The sequence below is a fragment of the Micromesistius poutassou genome, assembly GCF_964030765.1.
Source record: "Micromesistius poutassou genome assembly, chromosome: 19".
Classification (NCBI taxonomy): domain Eukaryota; kingdom Metazoa; phylum Chordata; class Actinopteri; order Gadiformes; family Gadidae; genus Micromesistius; species Micromesistius poutassou.
In genome coordinates, this window is record NC_140289.1 from 9,125,139 (window position 1) to 9,145,407 (window position 20,269).

Genomic DNA, 20,269 nt, shown 5'->3' on the forward strand with positions numbered 1-20,269 from the left:
AATAACACGTTTATATGTGCCCAAGACCTAAGGTCCAAGGAATAATGCCTCTGAGGTTTGGAGATGTCAGCAGTTTCCTCTCTTTCTCTCTCCCTCTTCCCCCCCTCCCATTGCATGTTCTTCTGTTCTTCTGTGCAGATTTTCAGGACCCCTACGCCGTAGTCGTGCTTCTGGAAAAGGATTTAGTGGTGATCGACCTTGCACAAAATGGGTGAGTCTAAACGCAGTCACTAATCACTTGAGGGCATGAACTTGTCGGTCGTACTTAACATGGGAATGGTGCCTGGAATACAGGCACGTGTAGACCTCACGGGGGACGGTAACATCTGCATCTCTGTGATTGTTAGGGTTAGGATGTGTCGTGGCCTAGGGTGACCAGACAATGAGGAGGCCTGATACAATTCACCAATAGTCAAGGTTTATTTCGTAAACCACAAAGAGAAGGATCAAGCAATAAAAATTGCAGGCGTATCACCGCAAGCATGTGGAATTGCCAAAAAAGGAAGGGGGTTGACTGCTGGAACCGGGCGCACCTAATTGGGAGCCAGGCACGACAGTCCTAATTGGGAGACAGAATCATAGGCAAGGCCTTGCGGCCGTCACAGATGTCTGCAATACAATTGGCCTTTGAACTTCCATAACCCATGATAACATCATGTTGGTCGTTGAAAGCCAAACGAAGTGGGGAGCCAAGAATGATTCTGATATGAACGTATAATCCCTCACATTAACTCTAGCTTATTACTGTGGGTCCCTCATTGTCGTCCATCAAATGTTCATGCACTGTGTAACTAGCTATCAAATTAGGTTTTGCTTGAGATAAATATAGTAAGAGATACAATACAGGGGCAGAATTGTTCAGTGGTTAAGATGTTCGATTTCCAGCTAAGGGGCCCTTGGTCTGAACCCAATTTTTGCAGTGGATACTCCTTCTACCACAATGGGCATTCTGTACATCGGTAGGAATATCATTTAAATAACAGTTGAGAGGAGAATCAGCGATGCCCTACCACCACCTACTCCATAATTTAATGTGTGATTCCATGACATGAACTCCAGTGTCAGTCTGCTGAATGACTGACAGCCCAATCATTAGTAAACCCTAACCTAGCTTGTGAATACACTTAAAGTCAATCGCTCCTTTGGAACAAACTTATGTATGCGCTGTCTCAACCCATCCTCTCTGCTTCTCCAACCAACCCCCCCCCCCCACCCCCCCCCCCCCCCTTCCCCCCAGTTACCCGATCTTTGAGAACCCCTACCCCCTGACCATCCACGAGTCCCCCGTCACCTGCTGTGAATACTTTGCCGACTGCCCTGTGGATCTCATTCCTGCACTTTATTCAGTCGGCTCGCGGCAGAAACGACAGGGCTACAGCAAAAAGGTACGTTCCTCCTCGGATGCCTCAACATTCAACAAAAAGCCTCACACGCACACACACACACACACACACACACACACACACACACACTGCAATCTGGGATGTAATAAAGCACCCACTTTACTGCTGATACAACCGAATGGTACTGATTTGAAGAAGAACGTTCCCCTCATACAGTATATACTGAAGAAACTGGTCTATTCTTTTCTAACCATCAATTTCTACACAACGCTGTACCTTGAAAATACATTAGCACATTCTAAATCATTCATAAACATTCTTAATAATTAATAAACATTCTTAATTAACATGCGTTAGCCAGGGGGTAAGACTCAGTTTAAGCCTGGTCTTAAAATGTGGGGGGAGTGGGGGGTTGTGATCCAATCACAATTGAATAACTTAAGGTGCATGTGTGAGCACGCACACACACACACACACACACACACACACACACACACACACACACACACACCAAACACACACACACCAAACATACAAACACACACACACAAAAACACTCACACACACATCAAACAAACACACATACACTGCCCATCTCCTCCCCCATCCCCCCCCTTCCATTATGTATGCCTGTGTTCTTTCCCTGGTTCCCTTTGCCGGCGTTCTGCTGGAAATGTCACCGTGTGCTGTACAGCACAGACCTGGCCCGAGCTGTGGGGGAGAACGCTCACATAAAGATCACCGTTGAGTCATACCCACGACCTTTACGCGTGTCAGCGCACTCACCACCGACCCCCCACCAACAGCACACACACACACACACACACACACACACACACACACACACACACACACAACTGCACAAATGCACAGATAAACATAAACAAACAAACACGTGCATGCAAGACAAAGCCCTACTGAACTTTAATGAAGAAGTAACTTCATCATAAGTCGTGCAGAATCTCAAATTATTATTATTATACTCATACTGTGGGCCTTTACACACAAACACACCTCAGCACAGACACACAACCACATACACACACACACCTCCATACGGACACATAAACACACACAGCAAGTTCATCTCGGAGCTCTATTCGATTTTAAATCTCATTATTGCACTTTGTTATATTGTCTTTTTCTCTCAACGTGTTTGTGTGTGTGTGTGTGTGTGTTTGTGTGTGTGTGTGTGTGTGTGTGTGTGTGTGTGTGTGTGTATGTGTACATCTGTGCGTGCACGTATACATGTATGTGTGTGTCTGTGTGTGTGTGTGTGTGTTGCACGTGTCTCTTTTTCATTCCAGGAGTGGCCTATTAGTGGTGGAAACTGGGGTCAGGGCACACAGAGCTACCCAGAGATCATCATCACGGGGTAAAAGACTGTGCCGACACTAACGTCGCCATTCCCCACCGTCATCCCCACACCCTCTCCGTCCCTTCCCCACTTCATTAAATCACGGAGGAGCCGGGGCCACTTCTAAGTCCGTCGATTTGTCTCACTGGGTGTATTTGATGTATTTCCCCTCCCCCCACCCTTAGCCCCCCGAGCTGTCAACAGCTAAAGGGGTCTGAGGCAATGCGCAAGGTGGGGTTGTAAACGAATATGCACACTTAGCAGGTGACATTGAGCTATGGGCTGGGCAGCCGGGGGTCCGCTTTGGCGTGTGTGCGCTTTGTTTGTGTTGTTTTCTTTCCTCCACTTCCCTGAGATGACAAATCGCTATTCCGTGCGTCTCCCTCTCTCTCTCTCTCTCTCTCTCTCTCTCTCTCTCTCTCTCTCTCTCCCAGGCACTGTCACTGCCTGTGAAAAAGCAAAATAAAACAAAACTTTCTCCCAACACACCAAGACTACTCAGTTGCGGTAATGTTTAGTATAAAATAAATTGAGGGAAGAGGAAGTGAGTGAAGGACAATGAAGGCAAATGCGTTCTGGTGACACCAAACTAACAGCAATTGGTCCCAATTCCTTTGTTTGTTTACTAATGTTTTAACTAGCTCCTTAATATTACTCACACGCGAGTGATCGTAAATCATTTCCCGAAGCAGCGTGTTCATTTTTAAGGGGGTTCATGTTGTCACGCTGTCGTGGTGGTTGTTTTAACAGTTTTTAGTTGTCATTGTTGGAGTTGTTTTCCACCCTTGATTCATGCACTGTTTAGAAATAAACACATGGCATGGAGAGTCTTAAGAATACTATTAGTGGCGTCTCTGTGGGGAGGGCGAGGACAGGAAGCATTTGCTTTATAAATGAAGGCCTTGTGAATGCCTTTTTTTCCCTCAAGCCTCTTGAGTTTCAAGTACAGAAACGTCTGTTTTATTGGCCTTTCCATCTTGGTGAACTGATAGCCTGTATTTTTTTTTTTGAAGTTTTGTAATATTGTAAGGCTGAGAACTTTCCCCTCAAAGTGCCGACCGCTTTGTCACGCTGATTGATCATTCCTGTGTTTTGTCTCCCAGGCACGCAGACGGAACTGTGAAGTTCTGGGATGCCTCTGCAAGTGAGTTCCTCCGGATCCTTTTGATTGTTCACTAAATACAAACAAAAACAAAACAGCCTTCCCTCACCCTAACACTTTTGTGTCACTTTAAAACAAACCCCATAAGCTTGCCAGGTTGAGTTGTTTTAGTAATGATCCTACAGGTCCAACATGGCCGCCACTGGATCAGTTGCAACATATCGACCGCCTGGAACAAATGAGTTGCAACTGATCTCTCTTGCGCTTCCCTGATATTGGCATCTTTACTATCAGTGACTTTGGATCCAGTAATGCGGTCGATTGTTTACATACACTGATTCACTCCATCCATATGCCCCTCGACCCCCACCTCTCATTTCATTTCGTCATGTTTACCATCAGTCTGCCGATCCAATATGGTTTCTGATTACTAACACACCGTCAACATAGACGTAGCAAGGATGTGTTGTTGAAAATTTGACAGAAATTAAAGTGCTACATTACTACATTGAAAGAAAACTAAACAAAAACTGGAGCACAGTGTAGCGATTGAGGAGAAAGTTGAATACAAAATAAATTGTAATTACAGAAGTGCACAAGTCAGGATAAAAAGGTAAGTAGTTAGGCTTAGCCTGTAGCTAGCTAACCCTCGATCTCTCTCTCTCTCTCTCTCTCTCCCTCTCACCCCGGTCGCTGTGTGTGTGTGTGTGTGTGTGGGTGTGTGTGTGTGTGCGTGTGCGTGTGTGTGTGTGCGTGCGTGTGTGCGTGCGTGTGTGTGATGCAGTAATGCTCCAGGTTCTGTACAAGCTGAAGACGGCCAAGGTGTTCGAGAGGAGCCGGTCCAAGGAGGACAAGGGCAGCATGGAGTCGGACGAGGACCCCTACGCCCTGCAGATCCTGTCCTGGTGCCCCGAGAGCCGGGTGCTGTGTGTGTCGGGCGTGTCCGCCACCGTGCTCGTCTACCGCTTCAGCAAGCTGGAGGTCACCACGGAGACGGTGCAGGTACGACTCCCGGCCTTCCCCGCACACACACACACGTTTGCGAATAGGGTGGGGATGTATTTGGCTGAGGGGACTCCCAGGTGAATTGGTCTGGTTTGGATCCCCAATGTTGGCCAGTACACCTGCAGGCGTCCTTGGCAAACTGCCCTAACTCCTTTCTACTTATTAATCTGAGGACGGATATCTTGGACAGAATAGGTGAAGCCTGCCTCAGCAAAAAAAAAAGATCGACATCCTATAGAATTGTAGCAAACTAGACACAAATAATCATCACAAGCAAACAGAACAAACATAACAAATACATGCCCACATACATGCCCTGCGAAGTGGATTGCATCTCATCCTACACAGTATGGGGCCAGTGCCACTTTAATAGCTTCCCAAACCAATGGTAGGTCAACAAACGGAGTAGCGTGCACATTTGCTCTAATAGACCCCACCCAAAGTGATACTTAATGTACTTTAATTAAAAACAACAAATATAAAAGGTGTGTACAATTCTTTTTCCATGCTCTGTGTGTTCCTCGCGGGGGTCTGCAGGTTACCACTATCACTCAGCACGTGCACTTAAGTGTCCACGTGTCTGCACACACACACACACACACACACACACACACACACACACACACACACAAAACAGGGTGATGCGAGCTATTGTTGCCATGCCAACTGACGGAGCAGTAAACAAGCTACAGCAAGCACCATGGTTATATTGTGCGTTAATAGCGCTGATGGAGGTATCGGGGTGTAATGGAAAACTGCATTTGTGTGTGTGTGTGTGTGTGTGTGTGAGATGTAACGACATAATAAAGCCACGCTGGTGTTGCACAGCTCTAAATCATGTGGAGAAGGGGAGTGGGAGAGGGTCGTTAGGCAGTAGGGAGGGTGAGTGGTGGTTTTGCCCATCCGACTTTTCTGGGGAATAATTCTTGGTACTTGCTGTCATTTAGAGCTTATCTCCCATAGTGTGTGTATGTGTGTGTGTGTGTGTGTGGGTGTGTGTGTGCGTGTGCGTGTGTTTCTGTGTGTGTGTGTGTGTGTGTGTGTGTGTGTGGGACTCGTGTGCAGGTCAGGGTAGGGTGTGTGTGCTCCCATGTGTGTGTGTGTGTGTGTGTGTGGGTTGTGGCTGTGGTGACGTATACTGCAGCCCAGCTGGGGTGAGACTGCTGGAATGAAGGGTGGCGCGTGCCTCCCTCCCTCCCTCTCTCCCTCCCTCTCTCCCTCCCTCCCTCCCTCCCTCCCACCCTTCCTTGGAGAGGGCTGGGAGGGGGGTGGAGGCGTGGCAATGCTGGAGCTAATTAAGCCCTAGAATCAGAAGAGAGAGGGAGAAAGAGAGAGAGAGGGGGGGGAGAGAGAGAGAGAGGAGAGAGAGTGTCTGTGTGTGTAGGCAGAGGCAGTGGTCAAGTTGCCTGAAGGAGGACTTGGAAGGACACTCCGGCTACCCACTCACACCACACACACACACACACACACACACACACACACACACACACACACCAGACACACATACATACACACATGCGCAACCACAGACAAAGTTTTACACCTACCTGTTCTCAAAGACTCTGTGTCTCTGTGGGAACGATTCAGGGACATCATTAGGTGTGATGTGGCCGTCAGGATCCTTTGAGCAGACTGGAGAAATGTGTTGACGGTTAAATCCAGATATAATGGAAGGTTTTTCCCTGAAAATATTGCAAATGTCAGTTATTTTGACCTATCAAAGTTTTTTTTTGTGTTTGTGTGTGTGTCTGTGCCTACCATTGTCTGTGTGTGTATTGTGTGTCTGTGCCCACCTTCATGTGTTTCTGTGTCAATCTGTGTGTGTGTGTGTGTGTGTGTGTGTGTGTGTGTGTTTTCATCTTCATGTGTTTCTGTGTCATTATCTGTGTTTGTCTGCATGCGCGCGTGTGTGTGTGTGTGTGTGTGTGTGTGCGTGCGTCCCTCAGTTGCTGGAGGTGCGCATGCAGTACGACGTGAACGACATGGACTCCCCAGAGATGGGGGGCGGGGACCAGACGCCGGCCCTGGCCACCCCAGGGGCCTCTCCCCAGACCAGCGGACCCCCCTCACACCCCTCCACCAGCAGCAACAACTCTGACGGAGGCAACATGCCCTGCCTTAAGTACATACACACACACACGCACGGGCATGCACGCACGCAGACACACACACAGACGCACACACACACACACACACACACACACACACACACACACACATAAAAACCTGTAAGAGCACACCCATGCCTACACAAATATATAAAGACTCACATTTTATCTTACACACAAACACAGATAAACACACACACACAAACTGACACACACACAAACCTCAGCCATGACAGTGTACACACTCACACACACACACACACACACACACACACACACACACATACATACATGTCCATGTACTCAATGTCTGCACACAAACACACACACGCAGACACACACACTTGCAGAAGCACACACATGTCTACACACAAACACACAAGCTTGCGTTGGCCTCTCTTGATCCTTGACGATGTACGCAAACACTAACACTCTCACACACACACACACACACACACACTGCTGCCGTTTGGCCCGGAGCACCTCCCACGGGATCAGCCGCCTCCTCCAGCTCTCTCCTTCACCGCCTCCCCGCATGAACCGCTGCAGCCGGCAATCAGTCAGAGCCCTTGAAGCAGTCACACACACACACACACACACACACACACACACACACACACACACACATAGCATAAACCCTCTCACACATACACACGCACACACACAACATAAACCCTCTCAAACACACACACACACGCACACACAAACAACATAAACCCTCTCACACACACACACACACACACACACACACACACACATAGCATAACCCCTCTCACACACACACCTACAATCATAGCTCGCCTCGGGACCGGGGCTGCGTTCAACTTTCCTTATAAAAAACATGTCTGCTCCTCTTTCCTATTTCCGTGGGCTCAGCCCACTTAACGGGCTAACCCTGTGGTTGATACGCCTTGTAGCGATCCCGGCCTCGCCCCGACCTGGGTTCATCTGCTGCATGTCTTCCTCTCTACTCTTCAACCAACTTTCCTGTTTATCTTACAAAATGTGTTGGGAACGTTCTAAAGTATTTCCACCCCCTTCTCTCTCTCTCTCTCCACCGCCCTCCTTCCTTCCCTCTCGCTCTCTCTTTATTGGTCTCTCCATCCCTCTCACTTTTTCTGTCTCTGTCTCTCTCCTCTTTCCCTCTCTCTCTCTCTGGCTCTCTTTCTCTCTCTCTCTCTCTCTCTCTCTCTCTCTCTCTCTCTCTCTCTCTCTCTCTCTCTCTCTCTCTCTCTCTCTCTCCTGCCCAGGGTGCGCAGTGCTCCTCTGAAGCAGTCTCCAGGGTACCAGGTGGACCTGGTGGTCCAGCTGGTCTGGGTGAGTGGGGAGCCCCCCCAGCAGATCACCAGTCTGGCCCTCAACTCCTCCTACGGCCTGTGAGTCCCACCGAGTGCCAACGCTACTGCCTCCTTTATAGGCCCTGATAGACCCCCTGACAGAACCCAAGACCGTGGTCCTACCCTCGGGACGGGTTCACAAGGAAAAACATAAATCACAAATTCTGCATTTATTATTTTCCATAGGTTTTTTATTTCAATGTAAACATGTCTACTGCCTCTGTTTTACCAGCTTCAGAAGATTCAGGTTTCACTCGTTGGTGCTAACGAGTGCAAATTTCCAATCTCACAAAGAAAGAAATTCACAAATCAGCATTTTATTTTTGTCAATATATGCAATATGTGTGTTTTTTGTATTTCTGCTACCCCTGTCTGTGGTAGAGAGAGACTCAAAAGTTTAAGACGTTTAAAAAATAATCATTTCAGCTTTATTTGTTTAAAAACAAAGCAGTGGCAGAATGTCCTCCACTTATGGATCTCTGTTGGTACTTCCTGTCTACACACCCTTTTGGTCATAATGACATTTTTGACAATCGGCCTTGAGGGACTGGATGACGTCGCTCTACATCAGGGCTGTGTCTGTCTGGCAATTGTCTAAGACTTTGCCGATTTTTTAATAAGCCAACACAGAGCTCCAAGCACCCCCGGCCCCCGGTTGATCAAATGTCCTCTCCGGCCGCAGCACTCCATCCCCGGATGGCTTCCCGCCGAGGTCAACCCAGCCTGTACCTGCCAAAAAAAGTTTGCTTACTCTGTACCCAACCTGTGTGCCCCCTTATGAAAAATCAACAACTCATAGCCTTTCTGTTTGTTTGTGTGTTTGTGTGTGTGTCCCTGCTGACCCCCCCCCCTCGCTGCGTGATGTTCGGTGGTTTCCCCCCCCCCCCCGCAGTGTGGTGTTTGGCAACAGCAACGGCCTGGCGGTGGTGGACTACGTGCAGAGGTCCGTGCTGCTGAACCTGGGTACTGTGGAGCTGTACGGCTCCAACGACCCCTACCAGAGGCAGCTGCGCTCGCCCCGCAAGGCACGCCAGCCCTCCGGAGGTAACCCACGGAAACCGCGCGCCTACACGCCGTATGTTTGGGTTTCACCTTCAGAAGGACAACCGAAACTATGTTTTTTAAGACGCACCAACCGACGAGGAACCGACGTCAGGAGTCATTCAGTGTAGGAGGAGATGATGTAGCTTTAGTTTGAGATTGGCCCTTTTTTCTTTTTTTTTACACTATTCAAGATGACGTGATCAGGATTGAACTGAGTAATGCCTAGCTCGGGTGCTCTGATCCCAGAATCAAGACGTTCTCATTCCATACTGCTCTTTCCTACGTATCTCCTTCCACGCATCTTGCATTAGCAGCATCATGAGATCAGTGCCACTGAAAGCAGAGCGAGGGAGGGCCAGGGGGTATGCGGAATGGACACACTGCCCCCTTGTGTTAGATCGTGGAATTGCACCTGATAGTGCCGATGCCGCAGTGGCATGACTGTGCAATGTTCCGTTCCATACCCAAATAACAGGCCTGATTAGCAGGCTGACCACCATTTGATTGACAAATGCTTAAATTAGGCATGTATAGTGAGTTCTGCTCTCAAATGTACATATATAGTACACACAACACACTACATACGTGCAAACACGCAAAATCACATATTGATGATTAAACAAGCTTGATTTATGTAGAACCTTTCAAAACATGTTGTTGCAATGTGTTACAATGTGTTATCATGAACATGTGAAATAAAATATATATATACATATTTATATATACATATATTTATATATATAGACACACACACACACACACACACACACACACAGCACCTGACGTCAGTGAGTGGTATGCTGTGACCAGCTACCTGCCACAGCTTGTGAGTGTGAGCAGTAATCATGCACCCATCTGTGATTTGCTGTGCAGTAAAGCGCATCTGCCAGACTCTCCGCCTCGCAGCACTGTCGAAAACAATCACGGCCCATGCAAATACTCAACATGCACATCATTGTGTACCTCACCATACACAGGGTACAAATACACAAACACCTCCTAATCGTCCACATACATGCACACACATGCACACACATACACACACACACACACACACACACACACACACACACACACAAACCCATGCAGACACACATGCACACACACATGCACTATGTACATATACACACAATACACCATATATATATATATATAAATGATCATGTTCAATCGAACAGTTAGGAAGTTGCACCTCTTTTATGTTAGGGGCAGTAGGCTACATTTGACCCATGTATGCGTGAACAAGTATTGGGTGCAGTCCTTGATGTTGACTTCTTGTGTGTGTCAGGTCTGTGCGACATCAACGAGGGATCGGCAACGTCAGAAGACCGCTGCAAGTCTCCAACCTCAGGTAACATGTTCTTCACAGACACATGCATACCACCCACAGTTCTCGTTTGGTATAGCCCGAAGGAATAATGGCCCAGTTAGCAATAATTGCCCAACCAATTTTTGATTGGAGGATTAGACTGGATCCAGTTGGTCTTTGCAATGAGTGGATAGAGAAGAGAAGTGGTTGTCTCTTGACGGCAGGACTCCCATCGGTTCAACGTGAGAGCTTTAGGAATTGTGTTGTGTTGGGTTTAATTCCGCAACTGTTGACTTTGAACAGTGCCAGTGATCAACGATGAATGAGTATCCCCCACGCCTGTGTTACGATCAACAGATTAAACAAAAACAAAGTTGTCTTCTGTTTCTCTTTGGTTTACAATCCGTAAGCGAGAGAATTGCGTGAAACACGTTTATCCTCATTAAAGCTGTTCACAGATGAATGAGAAATTGCTCAATTTGATGACATCTTCCAATTTCAGATAATTTGTTCACTGTGCTCCTCCAGGAGGAGGCTGCCATTTGTAAGCATCTGTTGAGGAATTCGGAGAAAGATATTCATAGCTCTTTTTTTTCCCTGAGTGTGTTTATTGCTAGCTGCAAGTTTTCTACAAAGCAGACAATATTCCCTCCCCAAAAAAACATTTTCACGGTGTCGGTATACATCAGATAATTCATATTTATGGTCTACTTGCAGGAAAAGGTTACCTGGTACCGAAACTCACACGCAATATCTTTCCTCGTGACTTTGACTGAATTATGCTTTGATTCCAAACTGTCCGTGTTCCTGCAAACATGAAATACTTGGGGTTCCTGGAAAAATCTACTCAATATAAATTAAATAGTCCTTTATAAGTCATTTATTTTAACAGAGGGCTTGTGGAGGAATTTTGCCCAGATTCATCTCATTGGACTTGTTGTCCATACAGGAAATACAATGTTATTTTTTCCCGGTGAGTGACCTTATTATTTTGTGCTGTGATTTTCTCTACGTATGAGCGGTGGATAAAGTACATAATCCCCTCTGTAAACAGGACATACAAACGTGAAGGTGAATCTAAAGAGTGTTGATGATTCAGCTTTGGTGGATGCAATGTTTTCCACTTATGATCCACGATAGCACAAGGGGGAATTACCATACAAACCAGATGAGTGCATTGCTTGTAAGAAGTAAAGCAGTGTAAGTGTATCGCCCTCGCCCCCCCCCCCCCCCCACACACACACCGCCTGCAGGCCTCCTTTATCTCTGGCATCTGCTTGCCTGGTTGTTCCTCCTAATGGAGAAAATAGCAATGGACTTTACAATGGACTCTAGATAATGGTGACTGCTTGGTACAGTCTAAGGATGTTTCTAACGCCGCTATCTACTCTACTCTCCCCCTTCGAAAGTGTTGATGTCAAACAGCAATCTACAGCAGTTCTACAATGGCGGTGGTAGAGGAGGTAAGATTCGCCAGAGGAGTTCGCTCAGGCTGTCCCTCAAAGGCGGGGCCGTGTGTCACCCCTTGTGTGTTTGTCTGTGTGTTTTTTTTATTCGCTGTGGGAAATGAAAGAAAAAACAACAACAACTTTGTCTTCTGTGTCCATGTTCACATTGTCACACACACGCACACATGCACGCCCAGACACACACACACATACACACACCAAAACTGTACGCTTGAATTTACTAACAAAATAAAAAAACGCATACTGCATGCTACACATACGTAGCACGAATGTCCCATGTAAACGTGCCTGAATATTGACATTTGTCCGGACCTTCGGTTGCCCCATCCCTACTGCTGGTGACTGTCGTGACTGTAGTACTTTGTTTTGTGTGTGTATATAGTACAGTACGATGTCCCACGTGTTTCTCTGTCCACCTCCACATAACATTGAGGAACAAGGCCGCTACTTTCTAGAAGACACGGTCGCTCAATCATTAAGCACCGAGCCGACTGGTTTGGGTGGCGGTGCGGTGGCGGTGGTGGTGGTGGTGGTGGTGCTGGCTCGTCTTCTAAGTGTCCCACTGAACGAAAGTACGCAAATGAGCCTGGGCTCATTCAATGATCGGCGGTCGATCAACCGTACTTCTACGTATGCAGTAGAACCTCTCTTTCACCTGTCCTCCCATCCTACTCACTTCCTGTTTCCTGTTCACTCTTCCTGTTCTTGGTGCATGCGCCCCTTGGCATGAGGGGTTCCGGAATGACCTGAATGTTGGGGTCCTCCTCTCCTGTCGCTATGTTGTCTCACCACACCTCTCTTTTCAGGGGCCCCTTTTTTTTGGGTTGTCTTGTTTACCGCACAGCGACAACTGTTGCTCTAACCATAACTTCCTCTGTCACAGCATGTGGGAGAAATCCTCCAGGGTTGTCACCTTGAATCCTTTTGCAGTGCCTTCCCCTGTGTAAAGCATTTTGGCTCCCCTGACAACCCCTTCCCCAACCCCTCCCCCTCCCCTCTCCCCAACCCCTTTTCACATCCAGTAGCCTCAACAAGCTTTTTGTCATTTGTGTTTCCCGTGTGTGTAGTATTTTGTGCGCAGTTCTTTGAGACCAGATTCTCTCTGGTCAAGCTAGCGTTGCATGGCATCCTGTGCAAGCTTAGACGTGTGTTTGTAAAGAGGGATGTTCTCTTTCTTCCAGCAAAGATGTCACGGAAATTAAGCTTGCCAACTGAGCTAAAGCCAGACTTGGGTAAGCCTTAAAAAAAGCTAAAATATTTTTGTTATCATTTCTGACAACAGAATTTTTCTTTCATTTTTCGACCAGAGGTAATTCAATAATAGTTTGACACCAAAATATACTGAATTCATTTGATGAAATGGATGGAAATAATAATAATACAATAAGCCATTGTAGAATCTTTCTAATTGTACTGTTGCAATCTGAATCCAGATACATTATGAAATGAAGGATGATAGATGAACAGGCCCATGTGTAAGTAGTAACATATGTGAAGATCCTCTGATATTTCCTATTCAACCTTGGCTTTGACCTTGCTTCCCTGTACAGTAGGTTGATAGCAGTGCCCAGCTGAGCTTAGTGTGCACTCCATCATTCACTATGAAGCTTCCCCTTTCTTCTGTGGCTATTGCTCTCTATTTCATGTTTCCTTATATCTTTTAAACCCTTCATAGTGTACATCGATTCTTTCCAATCTTGCGGCAGTGCATTTTTTTTTCACTCTGGAAATGGGAAAGGTTGTTTTTTTTCACCCACAGAAACCTGCAGTCTTCTAAAAATGTTTCTTTCCTTACTACCAAACATTTTGATATGTGCCAAAGGTTTTTACTGACTGCAACTGTTACATTTTAGCATTTAGTATTCAAATTAACATTAAAATGCCAATTCACATTAAATTATTCTGCTTTAATTGAGTCTCTGAGTTCTGAATAAAACTTAACAGATGTGAAAATATAATTTAGGATGTGTTTTTGTGAGGCAGGAAGCATGGCAGTCAGTTGGTCATGTCGAATGGAAACCGACCAATCAGATTGAGGCGGCGTCTGCTCTGTTTGCCGGGGCTTCTTGTCTATTTGCCAAATGAAGTTTAAATTCATGAGCTCCATCTGTCACACAGATTCAAAACAAACACCAGCACCGGTCTTAAATATTGACCAATAGAAACCTAGAGCCGTAACCTCTGTTTGTTTTGAATTCCTTTTTTATATTGACATGGAACTCAAACAGTTTCATTGCCTTTCCCCAAAATGTTGTTGGGCTGTAGAAATAAGAGATTGATTAAAATTGTCCTTCTATTGATCTAAGTATTACACAAACTTGGTTTCTGCAGTATGTTAGCTCATTTCACAACAGAATTGCCCACTCCTTCCTGTACGCAACATAACCCAACCTCTGCGCATGTCCTGAGTGCTGCTTCACGCCGCACCTCCGCCGGCGTACTCGCGCTTTACCTTGCTTTGTCTTTGTCTCACTGTCCTCCTGTCCGTATGTCCGCCGCGGGGCGCCAACCCTCTAGACCACCGGGACAACTCCTTCAGCCGCTCGCGCTCCTCCAGCGTCACCAGCATCGACAAGGAGTCGCGCGAGTCCATCTCCTCCTTCCACTTCTGCGACACCTTCGTCCGCAAGGGCGACTGCGCCCTGACGCCCTGCCTGTACGTGGGCACCTCCCTCGGCACCGTGCTGGCCGTGGCGCTCACGCTGCCCCCCGCTGGAGAACAGAGGCAACTGCAGCCCGTCATCGCGTCGCCCAGCGGTGAGCGTTTTTTGGAGATGACGATGAGGGTGGAGGGCGGGTTTAACCTTTCCACAGAGGCACCATCGTAGGACGAACGCAGGCGCGTTACACAAACAATCTGCTACTTTTAAGTACCAGGGCGCGGTTAGCTTGAACGTACGTTTTGAAATAATCTTTACTAACGTGGTCTTCCTTAGCCCGCTGTTGCATATAAAGTAGAAGACCCATAATCAGTGTTATGAGCAACGCCTGTGTTTGTCCTACGATGACACCACCGTTAAAGGGTAACTGTTTAACTGTCTAACTGTTCAAGCACAGTAGATCCAAACGCCACAAAGACCGACGTTCCTAAAACGTCCCCCCCCCCCCCCCCCCTTCCCCACCTCCAACAGGAATGCTGGCACGCGTGAAGGGCAGCATCATGCGCATGGCCTTCTTGGACTCGACAGGCACGCTGCTGCCCCCGCCCCACGAGCCCTGGTTCGAGCCCAACGTGACGGCGTCGGACGGTGAGGAGAAGGGCCGCAAGCGGCGCCCGGTGTCGGTGTCGCCGTCGGCCTCGCAGGACCTGAGCGAGAGCCAGTACGCGGTGGTGTGCTCGGAGAAGCAGGCCAAGGTGCTGTCGCTGCCGTCGCAGAACTGCGTGCACAAGCACAGCATCACGGAGGCCTCCTTCATCCTGCGCGCCGACGTGGTGCAGATGAGCAACAGCGTGTGCCTGGCCGTCTTCTGCGCCAACGGACACATCATGACCCTCAGGTGAGTCATGGGTCACTGGTGGTGGTGGTGGTGGTGGTGGTGGGAGGGGGGGGGAGGGCCGGGGGTGGCTGGATTGGTGTTGAAGTCGTCAGTTCTAGATCGGAGGGGGGGCGTGAATCCCCGGAGGGGGTACACGTGTGGCTGTCAAGGTGGGGTGTCGTGGGCAGCTATGTGTCAGGGTAAGGGTTTTGTCTGTGGAAAGCCCTAAAATGCCTCTTCTGCAATTAATTTTGTACACCTTTTTACATCCCTGGCGTGCTATTATATTACCCTGGTGTGCTTGGTTATATCCTCCTCAATTCCCAAATTTGATATATATACCTTTAACATTTGGGGATATAGCCAAGCATGCCAGGGTCATATAATAGACTGTAGATTGATGTATATGTGTATATGTATGTGTATGTCTCCAGTAATCCCTAATATATATATATATATATGTATATATATATATATATATATTAGGTTAGTGAGGTCCCCCCTTCACTGTAAAGCGTCTTTGAGTGTCTAGAAAAGCGCTATATAAATTCAATCAATTATTATTATTATTATTATTATATATTAGGGATTACTGGAGCTGACCTTGACATTCTTGAGGGGTTTATGGAACCACTGATCTGATCAAACCATTACATCATTCTTATAGCTCATAAATTGACTAATTTGTTCCGTCCAGTCAATCTTAAGAATTAGACGGGCAATTTAATTTCCCTATTTCGCCAAAATGCTTACTTACTGTAATGCGTTCTTTGTGCGGAGGCCCTGTATGAGAGTGAACCACTGAATGGCCAACATCAATAACGGAGATGGATGAATGTAGATGAATGTGATGATAATGGGCTCCCAGACCGGCCGTCTGGTCTCGGGCTTGTCTGGTCGCAAGGGCAAACACAGGTGAATGTCTGCGCCGGCTGGGAGCGGGTGATGTCATTGCATATTCCTGTTAGGTGCTCGCCCTAGCCATCAGGAGATAAGAAAAAGTGAGTCTGGGGGGGAGAGTGGATGTGGAGGAGATCGGTACAAGCAGGTGGTTGTGCCAACCTTTATGAGACTCCTGATTGTGTCCTAGTCTATCGGCAAAGTCAAACCACTTTCACGGTGGTGCACTTCTGCCAACCAGCACACCCACAGCCACCTGACGACACACTGACAGACACAGCGCTGGATGACTTGTCTATTTTTGAGCTGAGCCGCTGGCGCATCAGCCCCTCCCTCCCGCCATCCCTCCCTCCCTCCCTTCCTCCCTCCCCCCCTCCTCTCAGAGGAGAGGGGCAGCCGGCGCCCTGCCTCCCATCTGGGTGTCTGGCAGGACCACGGCTGCTCTCGGGTGCTGCTGTCTCGCTTTTAACACCCGATGTGTGCGTGTGGGTGCGGGCCGTCAACAGACATCTGTAGGTCCCCATGATCATCAGACATGTTAAGCTGCCCTTGGTCTGGGTGTGTGTGTGTGTGTGTGTGTGCGTGTGTGTGTGTGTGTGTGTGTGTGTGTGTGTGTGTGTGTGTGTGTGTGTGTGTGTGTGTGTGTGTGTGTGTGTGTGTGTGTGTGTGTGTGTGTGTGTGTGTAAAAAGCGAAAGACCCCATTGTCATTATTCTATTGACAACTTCATTAGGACTACTTTCTTCCTTCTGCCCCCTCACCCCTACCTGCTCCTTGATGCTCCTTGGTGTCACGGTGAATAAAAGCACCCTCAAAAGAGTGTTTGTTGATTCATTTTTCAATGTCATCATCCTCCTCTAGTTTGCCTGGGCTGAGACCCCTGCTGGACGTCAACTACCTGCCCCTGACCGACATGCGCATTGCCAGGACCTTCTGCTTCACCAACCTGGGCCAGGCCATGTACCTCACCTCCCCCACCGAGATCCAGAGGATCACCTACAGCCAGGACACCTGCGAGAACCTGCAGGTCGGTCCCCAACTCTCTAAAGACACATCATTCCACTGCAAAACTGAGGACAGGCTCCTGGGGTGCGTTGTTAAAGCTGGGTGGAAACAGCTGTGTAAACGAAACCTGCCCTGCAGAACCAATCAAATGCTACAGGGCGGCACTTTGTTTGGGGGCAGCAACATGCAAGGAAGGGGTGTGTGCTTGTAGATGCTGGTCGTACCAACACACCTGTCACGGGTTTAAGATATTTCAACAAAGCTTGACATCGCTTGATTTCACCAATCTCGAGGCCACATTCGATTAAACTAAATCAAATATCGTAATGTTGCCCGGGATATCAAGAAAAGCCTTCTCCGTGTTGCACAGTGGTTCACTGTCTCTCCAGTTTGTTACATGAGAATGAGGAGAGAGCATCATTTCCGGTATGGAATAATTTCCTGTAAACTATAAGGGCCGTAGGTATGTTAGCCGGCCGTTCCCTCCGTCGTTCAAACAAGCTGATCAAGGACATGTATCTGAGATCACTGTATTTGGATTACTGTAATTTGATTAAAGGGTCTGCCTCATGACTAAACAGTCAGTTGGATTTCACGCTTGAATGACTCATTGCTCCCGCCGAGTCCAGTGAGTCAGAGAGGGATTTGTCTGCTTCTGGTATACACCCAGTCCTAACTGCATTGTCTGGATTATGATTTTTATTTTTATTTTTTTTATTTTTATTTTTATTTTTTTTGAGCGGATCAAATAAGGGTTTTTCAGAACACTGTGTGTGTGTGTGTGTGTGTGTGTGTGTGCGCGCCTACTCTACAGGAGATGTTAGGTGAGCTCTTCACACCCGTGGAGACACCAGAGGCCCCCAACAGAGGCTTCTTTAAAGGGCTGTTTGGAGGCGGCGCACAGTCTCTGGACCGGGAGGAACTCTGTGAGTCACACACACACACACACACACAGACACACACACACACACACACACACACACCTCACACACACACACACACCACACCTTCTCACACACAAACAGACCACATACACACATTCAATCCTGCCAGAGCGCCGAGGTTACCGTACATACAATCTAAAACGTCCATATAATCATTTGTACCCACGGTAGCCGTAACAACGTCATGCGCTTGTCTGCCGTCTGACTTTCCCCTGTGTCTCCGTGTGCTCCTAATCCCGTTCCCCCCCCCCCAGTCGGAGAGATTGCATCCGGGAAGGCGTCCAGGAGCCTGGCCCAGCACATCCCGGGCCCCGGGGGTCTGGAGGGCATGAAGGGCGCGGCCTCGGGCATCGTGGGCGACCTGGCCCGGGCCAGGATAGCCCTGGACGAGCGAGGACAGAAGCTGGGCGAGCTAGAGGAGCGGACGGCGCTCATGATGAACAGCGCCGACGGCTTCTCCAAACACGCCCACGAGGTGAGAGGAGGAGGAGGATGATGATGATGAGGGTGATGATGATGATGATGGTGGGGGGACGTTTCCTTGAGCTGGTGTCCACTCTTTTATTCCCTCACTCATTCTTTCTTCCTCTCTCTCTCTCTCTCTGTCCTCAGATGATGCTCAAGTGCAAAGACAAGAAGTGGTACCAGATCTGATTTGCCAGAAGATGGTGGGGGCGGGGGGAGGAGGGGGGGGGAGCAGAAAACCATGGACACAACTCTTATCACCTTCCATCTGCACCCAACCCCCCGACCCCCATGTGGTGTGTGGACTTGAGGGTACTCACCTCCAATCTCTCTCTCTCTCTCTCTCTCTCTCTCTCTCTCTCTCTCTCTCTCTCTCTCTCTCTCTCTCTCTCTCTGCTGTATCTCTCCACCCCATTCATATGTGACCCTAAACCCCAACCTCTCGTCTCTCTCACTCCCCGGGGGATTTTGTTTCGCTCTCTCTCTCTCTCTCTCTCTCTCTCTCTCTCTCTCTCTCTCTCTCTCTCTCTCTCTCTCTCTCTCTCTCTCTCTAACCCTTAGCACAACACCCATTGCAGGCCCCTTGCCTCAGTATTGGGACGGGACTGATGAATGGACAAGACAGAGGAGATGGATAATCCTCAAGAGGAAACAAGCAGTGGAACGATTTTATCTTTTCCTTTTTCGTGTGTGTAGATTCGGGGGCTTTTGTTCCACCTTTGTTTTAGAGTTTGCCGAGATGACCCGGGTTCGGATGAATCTCGACCTGGTCCTGTTGCTGGTATACATGAACAACAGTTGTTTGTTTTTGTTTGTTTTTTTGGCGGGGGGGCAGGTGTTCCAAAAAATACTAATGACAACTACAACATTCTGGAATTGTACCATGGAGTGAAAAGACAAATCTATATACATGACTATATCTACATGAATCTATAACATTGCGCAACGCTGTGTCCACGTACAACCGGGTTGGGATGAACGACTGAGATGGCTTGAGGAAGTGAAATAAAAAGGAGATACAGGGTGTGAAGAAAAGGCCCGCCGTCCCGGCAAGCGCTATTGGAGACAGGAAAAGGAAGTGATGTCACAGGGACTACTTCTCCATACAGGGTGTCGCAGAAAAAGGGGAAAGATTCGCTCCACTGAACCATTGGTTAGCTTGTAATTTTGCTCAATCCTCTAGGCTCTTGTGTATTGCACAGTTTTTCATGTGATTTTCATAACAGTTGTATTTTTCCCCCATTACATGTTGGTTGGTAATGTTTTTTTTTGTCTGTATTATTTCAAAAGAAACGAAATCATATTTTTAATATTATTGTAAAAGTGAATGATGATATATATTCATATATATATATATATGCATATGTCTGTGTATATATATATATATATATATATGTGTGTGTAT

At 47.7% G+C, this 20,269-nt stretch overlaps 1 protein-coding gene across 1 annotated transcript in view; it reads left to right on the top strand.

Annotated features, from left to right (window-relative positions):
• stxbp5a (syntaxin binding protein 5a (tomosyn)) overlaps positions 1-19,053 on the top strand; it is a gene marked incomplete at both ends in the record, with an annotated part of 88,267 nt that extends 69,214 nt beyond the window's left edge. The window contains 17 exons of the mRNA XM_084484281.1: positions 139-211; positions 1,238-1,385; positions 2,651-2,718; positions 3,804-3,844; positions 4,587-4,804; positions 6,754-6,929; positions 8,166-8,291; positions 9,145-9,296; positions 10,585-10,647; positions 12,015-12,068; positions 13,256-13,306; positions 14,592-14,831; positions 15,206-15,572; positions 17,312-17,477; positions 18,270-18,381; positions 18,654-18,874; positions 19,012-19,053. Coding sequence (XP_084340407.1) covers positions 139-211; positions 1,238-1,385; positions 2,651-2,718; positions 3,804-3,844; positions 4,587-4,804; positions 6,754-6,929; positions 8,166-8,291; positions 9,145-9,296; positions 10,585-10,647; positions 12,015-12,068; positions 13,256-13,306; positions 14,592-14,831; positions 15,206-15,572; positions 17,312-17,477; positions 18,270-18,381; positions 18,654-18,874; positions 19,012-19,053 — 2,318 coding nt within the window. The remainder of the gene's footprint in view (positions 1-138; positions 212-1,237; positions 1,386-2,650; positions 2,719-3,803; positions 3,845-4,586; positions 4,805-6,753; positions 6,930-8,165; positions 8,292-9,144; positions 9,297-10,584; positions 10,648-12,014; positions 12,069-13,255; positions 13,307-14,591; positions 14,832-15,205; positions 15,573-17,311; positions 17,478-18,269; positions 18,382-18,653; positions 18,875-19,011) is intronic.
• Positions 19,054-20,269: the final 1,216 nt, after the last annotated feature.